This window comes from Copadichromis virginalis, linkage group LG12 (genome assembly GCF_057382275.1).
Source record: "Copadichromis virginalis isolate Kocher_CV1m ecotype Utaka linkage group LG12, C_Virginalis_male_GT1.1, whole genome shotgun sequence".
Taxonomy (NCBI): domain Eukaryota; kingdom Metazoa; phylum Chordata; class Actinopteri; order Cichliformes; family Cichlidae; genus Copadichromis; species Copadichromis virginalis.
This window is the reverse complement of record NC_140629.1, coordinates 31551554-31563988: the sequence shown is the minus strand read 5'-3', so window position 1 is coordinate 31563988 and position 12435 is coordinate 31551554. Positions and strand designations below refer to the sequence as shown.

Sequence of the window (12435 nt, the reverse complement as noted above, 5' to 3'; positions counted from 1 at the left end):
CACCATCTTTCAATGTCACAAGTTGCGACGAACAGCCCGGTGGTCACTCGTTAAAGTAACTTGCTAATGCTGTAATATATATAACAACTGCAAGAAATACTTCAAAATCATAGAGTGGAATGTTTTTCCCTATGACTGCCTCAGCAAACAACTAGCACAGAATAAAAAAAGCAAAAAGCAAAAAAAACCAACATAAATAGCATGTCCCTGTATGGTGTGTTGAAAGCGCATTACCCCAGTTTGGGTATTGAATGAAGCCCATTAGCAGTGTTAATCTATACACATAACCACGATCACAAGATACAGCACTGTTCCCATTCTGGCAGAATCATCATAAACTATGGAACATTTTCCTCATATAACCTCCAACACAAAGCTAAGGTCATCCTGAGGCTGGTCCACTTCTACGAAGTTCAAATGAGATCATATAAATGAGACAGAAAAGAAAAAAATAGCTACAGCAACACCATATATAAACAGAAAATGACACAAACAAAACATTTACTAGAAATATTACACACAGCAGAAAAATATATTGTAATAAAATTATATTACATAGCATGAATAAATGAAATATAACTTGAAATGATAATCAAAATGAATTTCCAACAAGAAACAAATCTTGCTTGAGGCGCTTCAATGGCAACAGCCTCCAAAAATCTCATTATGTTTCATTCGGAGCACTGGTATGAGGAGGCACATGGGCAGGGAGGCAGAACTAAACAGACTGTCAATAACACAGTATGGCAGTGGTGTATAATTAAAAGTAAATGATAACAGAATTGTCAAATAGTGAGAAATGCACAAATAATGAATAATTACTTTATAATAAAAATCAATAAAGAAAATAATGAGAACTTTGATCCAAACCTCCAAGTTCCAAAAGAATGTATGAAAAAAATTGGGAGTTGTGATGATGGAACAGGATCACATCCTCAACAACTGGTTTCTTTTTTTATAACCTACAAACATGTGGGCTATATTTTAAAAAGCATAAATACTCCTACCTCAAAGATACACACAAGCATAAACACATGCAGTCGCACACAAAAATACACCTACACACACAGCATAGCCTACTCCATGGTTCTAATTACTGCATCCACTCACCAAGCATTTCCTATTATACAATGAATACCGTATCATGTCAGATCATATTATATAATTAGGATAACAATGGCATAACACGAATCACTTCACAAGATTAATTGTCAGAGGTAGTAATCACTCCCACCGTCTCATTCATAAAAAGCATACTCAAAAATTCCATGTCCCAACCAGTAATATCTCATTAGAGCTTTATAGAGATCAGCTCCTTTAATTAGCCATCCCGCCTACACCGTCACTGATAAAAGTATGTGATCTGCCTGTTGTATGCTGGCAACGCTTGGCATGCTGGTATGGGATATGTGTATGTCTTTTCTGTAGTTAAAAAAAACAAACAAAAAATCCCATTGCTGTTGCAGTTAGGGGGTAGCTGCTTATACATTTATCTGTGTTCATCAAAACACTTGTATATGTTTGTCTTTGAGTCATAATCTGTGCTTTGAGGCACAAATTTGATTACAGGATCACTTTGAAAATGGTAGAAATGTGTGTGTGCAAGAATATGAATGAGCTTGTGCGTGCATCTCTGATTTATTTTTTATTTTTTTGTATGTGTCTCTGAAAGTCATATTATAATTTAGATTCTAAAGCACCACTTTTTCACATTAATTTAATGAGTTTTTTTCTTCAGGGCAAAATAAAATAAAATAATTATTTTAAAAAAACTGCCTCTACCAGACATGGATGTGTCCCAAAGCTCGAGGAAATTAGTAGTCATTTGAAATCAACCCCATCTAAACACCTCAAACAACATTTTCCTGATGGATGACAATGGGCCTGGAAAATGACTTCTCTGCCTTGAGGCTACAATAGCTGACATATCCCAAAAAAGCACCTTTAGTATTATACCAGCCATTTTGCCAAGTGAACCACAGGAATATGAATCTGTGCCCAGTTCAAGTTTAAGTTGAATTTCACCACAGGATCAAAATATTAGTCGAAAAACATTATATATTTCTATTTAATTCCCCTAAACCCAACTACAAACTGTTAGTTATTATGCTTACACAAACACTGGCTCTCCAATCACAGTCGCAACTGTGAAGTTTCAGCTTTTCCCAAAGCAAAAATCAATCATTGCATTCTCCTCTATCTAGGGCACAATTATTTGTTGATCACCAAACTCTGTAATTCCAGATCCAAGGACCATTAACGTGAACCCAAATAGAAAGTGAGTTTGCCTGAAACATCAGCATCTGTTCTCTGGAAGGGAGGGAAAGCTGTGCTGAGAGGTAAAATCATTTTATTCTCATCACATAAGGAGAAAAGAGAAAACAAATATATTGAGGAATTAGAAGAAACCATTAAATCCTTAGAAGAAGCCTACATGTCTTCCCAGGAACAGGAAGTGATGAACAAAATATGCAAAGCAAAACTAGAATCAAATGAAATAATTGATTAAAGGAACCCTCAATTCTTAGTAAAAAGACCTTGCTTGAAACACAGTAACAAATCAGGTACGTTATTACAACTGTATATGCTGTTAACAGCTTCATTGGGAACACAGTATATGGAAGCGAGGAAGCCGACTTTCATAAAGTGGTTAAAAATATTGTGCAGTTCCCCAACAGGATGTGTCAGAACAAATGACCAAACATCTTCTCCAGAGGGGCACTAGGAAAGGATGCCTACTCTCCCCCTCACTGTTTGCAATCTTTATTGCACTATTAGCAGCAGCAATTAGACAGGCTATAGTGATTAAGGTCCTACAGTGGGGCAAAAACATATTTAGTCAGCCACCGATTGTGCAAGTTCCCGCACTTAAAATGATGACAGAGGTCAGTAATTTGCACCAGAGGTACACTTCAACTGTGAGAGACAGGATGTGAAAAAAAAAATCCATGAATTCACATGGTAGGATTTGTAAAGAATTTATTCGTAAATTAGGGTGGAAAATAAGTATTTGGTCACCTCAAACAAGGAAAATCTCTGGCTCTCACAGACCTGTAACATCTTCTGTGAGAAGCTTTTCTGTCCCCCACTCGTTACCTGTATGAATGGCACCTGTTTGAACTCATCATCTGTATAAAAGACACCTGTCCAGTGCCTCAAACAGTCAGACTCCAAACTCCGCCATGGCCAAGACCAAAGAGCTTTCGAAGGACACCAGGAAAAGTATTGTAGACCTGCACCAGACTGGGAAGAGTGAATCTACAATAGGCAAGCAGCTTGGTGTGAAAAAATCAACTGTGGGAGCAATCATCAGAAAATGGAAGACATACAAGACCACTGATAATCTCCCTTGATCTGGGGCTCCACGCAAGATCTCATCCCGTGGGGTCAAAATGATCATGAGAACGGTGAGCAAAGATCCCAGAACCACACGGGGGGACCTGGTGAATGACCTGCAGAGAGCTGGGACCAAAGTAACAAAGGTCACCATCAGTAACACACTACAACGGCAGGGAATCAAATCCTGCAGTGCCAGACGTGTTCCGCTGCTGAAGCCAGTGCATGTCCAGGCCCGTCTGAAGTTTGCCAGAGAGCACATGGATGATACAGCAGAGGATTGGGAGAATGTCATGTGGTCAGATGAAACCAAAGTAGAACGTTTTGGTATAAACTCAACTCGTCGTGTTTGGAGGAAGAAGAATACTGAGTTGCATCCCAAGAACACCATACCTACTGTGAAGCATGGGGGTGGAAACATCATGCTATGGGGCTGTTTTTCTGCCAAGGGGACAGGACGACTGATCCGTGTTAAGGACAGAATGAATGGGGCCATGTATCGTGAGATTTTGAGCCAAAACCTCCTTCCATCAGTGAGAACTTTGAAGATGAAACGAGGCTGGGTCTTCCAACATGACAATGATCCAAAACACACCGCCCGGGCAACAAAGGAGTGGCTCCGTAAGAAGCATTTGAAAGTCCTGGAGTGGCCTAGCCAGTCTCCAGACCTCAACCCCATAGAAAATCTGTGGCGGGAGTTGAAAGTCCGTGTTGCTCAGCGACAGCCCCAAAACATCACTGCTCTCGAGAAGATCTGCATGGAGGAATGGGCCAAAATACCAGCTACTGTGTGTGCAAACCTGGTAAAGACCTATAGTAAACGTTTGACCTCTGTGTACCTCTGGTGCAAATTACAGACCTCTGTCATCATTTTAAGTGGGGGAACTTGCACAATCAGTGGCTGACTAAATACTTTTTTGCCCCACTGTATAATGCAAGAACGTAGAACATAAAATCAGCCTTTATGCAGATGATGTATTGCTTTTTTTCCAACATTCACAAACCACTCTTTCAATTACATTGAATTTGTCTTCCTTGAGTTTCAAATTATTGGATAAACTGATTAAAATCATCAATTCCTCTGATTAATTGTTTCTTCCATAATTCTTCGTTGACATCATTGCAGTCTCGATATATTAAATTTTTAGGCATTAATGTTTCTCCTAGGCTTGCAGATTTAACTAACCTGAACCACATCCCAGTTTTAAAGAAAGTGGAAGATCTGGCTAGATGGAAGTCTGTACACATATATCTCACGGAAAGGGTCACTTCAATAAAATTGATGGTTTTCCCAAGAATCAGTTATTTGTTCTCAGTGATCCAGAGTAAACCATTACCTGACTGGTTTAGATCTCTGGATTCTTCAATCTCCGAATTCCCTTGGAAAGAAAACCCTGTATATAAGCTTAGAAATGCTACAGAGCACCGAGGATAGAGGAGGACTAGATGTGCTTAACTCTCACCACTACTTCTTAGCCAACAGGCTACAATACATTTCAGGATGGTTAAAACTCAGTTGAGCCCTGGCTACACATAGAACAGGCACTATGCAATAACAGAGATTTCAGATCTCATAAGCTAAAAAATATCAAATGACACGTGTGCTTTAATATCAGCTCTGCTCTGTCAGAGAGTCTCTATAACATATAACATTACAATAAAAGAACAGCTAACAACTAGCTTAACCACTGTGTGAAAACCAGTCAGTGATGATTTTATTATTCACAGTAAGCAGCTTCATCTGGCTTTTTATTAGATTTCTGGAATACACACCAGAACTCCATCCAACTTTACTCGACATGATATAAATACAAATGAGTTTAAGCCCATTATGAAACACAGTATTCTCATCCCAGATTGCCAGGAGGTTTTTTCAGAAGATGCTAGTGATAATAGCATAGCTAGCTGCCAGCCAGTGGTAACAATCCATGCTGGGCTCAAACAAAAAATAAATAAATAAAAGCTGCTTAGATTAAGCAAAAAACTTCACAACATGATGCATTAGAGCTCTCGTTTGTTTTATGTGTAAATCCTAGGGGTCCTCTACCCCTCAGTTTTGATATGATACCATGCAACAACTCCAAAGAATACTTTCCATATTTAAAATTCTAACACTGGGATTGAAGACACGAGGGATGTTAGTCAGGTGCAACATCTCAGCAGCAACCACTGAGAAATCATAGACCCATTATTTGAGGAAATGGTATTGGTAAATGTAAACCCCTGGTAAATAACTTCACAGCAGTGAAGTGTGTTTCCTAGTAAATGTCTTAAAGTGCCTGTCAGTTGGAAGTATGATTGCCCATGGTAGATACTTTCTGTACTATACACTTCAAAGGCAAATATCTGATTTTAAAAAAACAAAACACACACTTTTAACTCTGACACTCTTAATTTGAAAGCTCAAAGCTGATGCGTCATCACTTATACATCTTTTAATGCTCACTTTGGCTCATTCCTCGGTGCTGAAGCTGTCTGTCAGTTGAGTTAAGGTGTGGCTAACAGCTAGCTAAGTGGTGCAAATTGAGCTGGGGCCATGTAATAATGATTTGAAGATGGAAAGTCATTCATCAGCACTGCTTTAAAGCAACAAGAGAATAAGAGGAAAGAAGTATTTAAAGTTGATTAATCAAACTAGTATATGGTTGCATCAGTATAGATTATAACTATAAAAGGCTCTTTCGTGCAGTGTATTTTATATTTGACACTCATATAACTATAGTGTTTCCAAAATGCGATCAATCCCTTTGAAAATATGTACAAGAATACATTACTCAACAATTCAACAGCACACTGAATGACTTGCTTCGCTGTTGATAGTGTGAAAGTGACTGAGTATGAACTGTAATGAGCCAGCTACTCTTCTTTGTAAAACGACCACTCTTATAATATCCATTTAGTTTAAACTGGGGATTTGTTGATTTGGAATAAAATTGTATTACTGATTCCTGGAGCTTGCTTTGAGCTGTAACAATATGCGAATTAAACACAAATACATTTTCTGTTCCATCCAATTAACTTCTGCTGTCTTTTTAAGTGAGACGTTTTTTGGGATATTGGGGTTTTAGATCTCACCCACAGTGATTATATTTGCTTTCTCCATCAACGCCATACAACAACAAAGTCAGTGTAAGCATGCACTGAGGTTAAGTATTAATTGACTGCTACATTAGTGACAAAAAACAAACAAAAAAAGAGACTGTACTTACTATGTCGTTGCTGGTTTTACCCTGATGACACCAACTAAACACTCACACATGCATGGCAAATTTAGCATGAGTTGTGAGTCACTGATGTCGACACTTGCCAGCCTTTGTGTACTACATGCATGTATGTATTTATTCTGTGATACACACATATCACCAATAAGTCCATAGGCAATAAGACAAAACTTCTTTACTGGCAACACAATTACACTATGTTTAATTTCTGATTTCTTAAATTTCTGATTCAAAGATGGCTTACAGATTGTTGTGTTCAATAAAAAAAACAGTAAGAATCTAAAAGAGCCACCTATACCTTTTAAACTCAAAGCTAATGTATGAGTACACAATTTATGGTTATTGTTATTGTCAAAAAAAATGATCTCGTAATAATTTCTTTTCTTAAATTAACTGACACTTTTACTGTCACTGTAAAGACAACTAAGACTGCTTTAAGAAATGTGTGGCACTATCATTCTTATGGCCCTGAAGCACAAAGATCAAAGACCATTTCCAACAGCTACTCACCCACAACTACTCATTATAAAAGGGATACGTTAAATAGCTGCTGCATGGCAGAGGTAGCAGTTAAAAAAGAATAGATATGAGAGTTTGACTCCTACCTCTCTGCTGTGGAGGAGGCCTTTCTCTGGCACATAACTGCCAACGAACTGCTTCCCGGTGCCATTTCCTGTTTGATCTCCCATGCGACAAGGTTGCTGGGTTTCACAGCCAGGAAGTTGATACCTGACTGGAACCACACCCTGCAGAGAAGAATGTAGAACGAGACAAAGTAAGAAAAAAAGAGAAAGCAAGGTTAATCTAAAGTTCACACAAGCACATCATAAACCGAAGAGAAAAGAAAGCTGAGTTGTTACAGTGACAGTTAAGGTACAATTTGCTTAAAAATTCAATTTGCATCGCTTGGAATTTCCCTGCCCCGATTTTCTCACTGATTTTCTTTAATCTCTGATGCGTGCCATACTCTCTTTGTATAGAACGCCTTTTAAAATTGATTCACGCAGCATGGTGCCGACTCCCACGGTATGTTTTGGTGGGAGAAGACAAAGGAGTGACAGCAAAGGCTCTTAAGAAAGTTAAGAGTTTTACTGAATAATTGCTGCAAGCAGGCTGAATCAGATGTGTTTTGCGGTGGAGATTATGGCTAATTCAGAGAATGCAGTTCTGCTTATGAGAAAGGCTACAATGAATTAGTAATTATTCAGGGACATGATTAGGAATTTTGTTTCCATTTTCCTTCTTCACTCCCGTTTCCTCTCATCAGTATGCTTCACCACTTTTCTTTCTCTTTCTGACACTTTTTTTGTCACCTTTCTCCACTCATCCGAACGCTTTTCTTTTCTTCCAGTCTTGTTTTCCTTATGTTAACCTTCTTTCAGTATAGCACTGGCATATTTTTTTAAATCCAGGTTTCTCTTTAATCTAGATCAGCGGTTCCCAACCGCCGGGCCTCGGACCGGTACCGGTCCGTTAGTCGTTTGGTACCGGGCCGCGAGAGTTGAGGCTAAGGTGTGAAATGTATAGTTTTCAGGGTTTTTATCGGTTTTCAGCGTTATTTTGTTATCGTTTTTATCGTTTACTCGGTTTTCCTTGGTCTTTTCAGGTGTGTTATGAATAAATCTTCTTTTTTACGGTACCGGTATTAGTTTTATTTTGTTGTATTTATCCGCGACACCTTAAAGGCCGGTCCGTGAAAATATTGTCGGGCATAAACCAGTCCGTGGCGCAAAAAAGGTTGGAAACCGCTGATCTAGATAATGTCCTCATCACCTGCCATCCCCATCCTCGTCCTGTTACTCCATTGTTCCCTTGTAGATGTTCTAATCTCTATTCCTTCATCACCATCATTCCCCAGTTCCTTTATTTTTTTCCAGCCAGGTCCACTCTTTCATCTCTCAGTCTCATTTCTTTTTCTTCACCTCCTCCTATAAAGCTTCTGTTCACCCTTTCATCCATTCCTCAGTGATTTCTTTCCCTTCCTTCCCAGTATACATTGCTTCATCCCTCCCTCTGCCCCTCCTCAATCCTTCATTCTCAAGGCATCCTATAGTTAATCTCTTTATTTTCTTTTTTTGTTCACACTCTCTCTCTAATCTGTCCCGGTGTGCTCTGTTCTATTTATCACCTTGACGAGACCCTCCCTCAGTTTATTAATACACTTTATAAGCATGCATACACATGCACACTATCGTGTTTACACCTCTTCTTATTAACACACATACACAAACAACACTGACAAAGACACACTCTGAAGTAAAAAAAAGTTTTCCTCAACACAGAAGTAGGAGGCAAAAAAATTCCACTTTTTATTTCTTTCTCATTATTACTTTCTTGTGTTTCTCTTGCTTTATGTCTTGCCAAAACTGTCTGCAAACATGCCATACCCTTCCCTTGATAAGCTCTCTGTACATGATATTCTTGTGAGTGTGTATGTATAAAAACACCTGCGTATGTCAGTAATAATCTAATCAAGCTGTTTTTTTTGTGTTTGGTTGTGTTTGGCACAAAATTGTGAACCTCTTGTAACAACCTGAAAACCTACTTTTTCTTTTTCACTCTAAAGTATTTTTTTTCTTGGTGTATTTTGAAAAGTGAAAACATTCCCCGCTCATCATTTTATATTTTGCTGCAATCAGGAAACATGAAGGAGAAAGGAAGAGCAAAAGTTGCATTTTGCAATAAAGGAAGTGTACTTTGTTCATTGTCTATGCAAATAAAATACAGTGAATATTTATTTATGAGTTTTCTGTAGTGCAGTATAAAATGAAAACTTCTATTTTATAATTCAGCAGCTGAATGTGGGAGGAAAAACTGTGCCATCATTCTGCATTTTCTGGTTCTGTCTCCACTCCTTTCCTTTCTTCAATCTCTTCTATCTCCCTTTCTCACTCACTTCTTTCTCTCGCCATCTCCCATCTTCAACAACCACACAGTTCAAGCCACTTCAAAGTAAAGTTACTACACATACAGTGGCAGCAAACGCATGTAAAGCAAAGCAAGTTTGGCGAAAGAGTTAGGATATTCTGTGAATGACAGAATGACAGGAATGGAATATGAGGGAGTAGAAATGTACATTTGAACATTCACTGAGAAAAACAAAAATCATTGGAGCGATTTTTAAAGGACAAGGTTTTGCAAAGACAAATTATAAATAAAACATTTAGGTGAAAAAATGAATTTAAGAACAAAATTTCCCCACCACTCCACAGGCAATAAAATAAAACAAAATGCTAAAATAGTGAAGCGAATGCAATGCAATAAAATAAAATAACAGTCTCATGTGAGAGCACAAACCTCAGTCGTCTTGTAATTCAACATATTGTAATGTAACAGATCTCATGATATAATATCAAATAAAGCACCTTCTTAAACGCTCTACAGAAACATAATTTGCATATTCATAGTATAAAACCATGCAAAATCTTGCAGTACCTACAATTCATACACATAAACAACCAAACAGTGTAACAGTTATGTCAAAAGGGAGAAAAAAAGCCTTTTGCTCGAGTGTTTAAATTACTTTGGTTTCAAGTACAGATCAGAGTGAGAACCATGTCACCATTGTGGTGTTTCCTTTTTTATGACTCTCATGTCTCTGTGCCATTTTCTTGATATGAGAGGTCATGGATTAGCTATGCTAGAGGGCTTCAATGTACTGCTCAATCTGCATTCCAACTCTCACCAATGATCCTCAGCCCTGGGTAGTACCAGATAAAATAGGGTCACTGATAAAGGCGGACATCCTGATGTCTGCTCCTCTGCGAGGAGCCAGTTGAGGTGGTTTAGGCATTTGACATGGATGAGGAGGTGAGGAGTTTTGAGCATGTCCTACCGAGAGGACATCCCAGGGCAGATTACATCTCTCGGCTGGCTTAGCAGTGCATCAGTGATCCCCTGGAGGAGCTGAAGGAGTTGGCTGGAGATAGGGAAGTCCCTTCCAATCTGGACCCAGACAAAGGGCAGAACATGGGTGGATGGATATTAAAGTGGTTGAAAGAGAGCGATTATTTAATTTGTATTCATCACAAGGCACCTAGTTGCAGTAATAGTGTTACTCTGCGTATGCTCTGTGTAACTGTCTATTATCATATTTCTATATTTTCCAGTATTACAAATGGATCTTATGTCAGAAATCTATATTTCTGACACAAACAATAATACTTTAACAACTGCTGCAATTTTTTAATCCTATAGTTTCTCAATAAATTTTAGTTATCTACTTTAATAACACACCTACTGATGACTGATGCAGTTGGTTATGCGCTACTCTGTTGTTTGTATTATCATTTTAAAATGCAGAAATATGTATTGAATTCTCCTGCGTGACAGCTACCAAGAACATCTTTGTCATACAAAATATACTTTGAAGCTTAATGAAATGACCTTTGGCATGAAACAGTGTGTTTACATGTGCAACAGGGTCATTCAAATTATTGGAGAGGGGAGAGAGTCAAAAATCACCACTCAGAAGTAGGTTTTATGTGGAAATATTAGTCCAGTGGATTGTTTTTCACATACCTTTTTCATAACTTGTTCATTAACTGAACCACACACTATTACACACACCATACAGTCTGCGATCTCTGTATAGTCATCAAAATGCTAATCGTCAAGTTTCTAAAGTCCCCATGCCAAAAATCAGCATTGATTCAATAAAAAGTGAAAATGGTGAATTTAAAGCAGCATGTGGTTTCAATCAAGAAACTAGAGTACTGTGTATTGACGGTTTACCCTTGAAATTAAATGCATGAAAAAATATAAGATTTTGCTCACCTGATTGGAAATTCTGAACATGCATAAAAAACATAGACTGTCATATATGTAAGGAGATAGAAAGACACTATGTTCTGCATCTGTCAGGTCTTTGGTCGTATGTGCCTTTGTTCATGTCTGTCAGCAAGAAGGATGATGGACAAGGCTGCGTCCCTAAGCTGCTTCAGCCAAGACTGACAAGTCTCTATGTGATGCTCTTCCTCTGTAGGTCTACTTTTCAGTGTAATGCAGGAAGACAAGCAAAACTTCAATGCGCTGTCTCTTTCGATTTGTTTCCCTTTGTCTAATTCGCCTACTTCTTTATTAATCAGGATTATTTATATTTTTTGTGTACCTCATGCAGCTCTGTCGTGAAACAAGATTATTATTCAGTATCACATTTTGCATTAGAAATGAACAAAGCCCACCAACCCATAATTACACACATAACTTGACCTTACCTTTAACTGTATTAAAAAAAGGTTTTACTCATTAAGAATTAGAGTGTGCTCCCCTTGGTCACAGGTAGCTCACAGAGCATTACAATAGATTTTTTTCTCCTTTTTATCTGGAGCAGTGCTTTGTTTATTGGCATCTCAACATTAGTTTTCTAAGTTAAGAAATAAAGAGTAAGTAAAGAGAAAAGGCAATGCCAAGAATGCCAAGAACCTACACTATAAATAAATTTCCCCTCTGCTTTTTTAACATCACAAATGCAATTTTTCTTTCTGTCAATGTGATTATGTCTCCTTTTCCTTTTTTGGTGTATGTTTACTTTACTTATGCAGACTGCCTTCCCTGTAATATATTAAGCAAACTCAGGTTTTATTACATATTTGCTACTTGACTTAAAAAAAAAAAATCTGGATTGAATATGAAAGAGAATATAGCTGGCCGAAGCATCAAATCGAGTCAAAATAATTACACTTGATTGACTTTGTTGAGTACAACCTTTTTTTAAACCACCTTATATTTTAATCATAACCTTATGCATATTTCACCCACACTTACTGTTTAGTTTACCAAAGAAACTGTAGGCTTCACCTATGGAAATGCAGAAATGCACTAACGCTAACAAAGACTACGTTGTCTAAAGAGAAAGTGTAGATGCCTTCCTCAAAGG

At 37.9% G+C, this 12435-nt stretch overlaps 1 protein-coding gene across 1 annotated transcript in view; it reads right to left on the bottom strand.

Annotated features, from left to right (window-relative positions):
* The window catches only part of LOC146697361 (transmembrane protein 132C), a 300988-nt gene that overhangs the window by 147830 nt on the left and 140723 nt on the right, over positions 1–12435 (bottom strand). The window contains exon 4 of the mRNA XM_085476062.1: positions 7163–7303. Within this exon, the coding sequence (XP_085332188.1) occupies positions 7163–7303 (141 nt within the window). The remainder of the gene's footprint in view (positions 1–7162; positions 7304–12435) is intronic.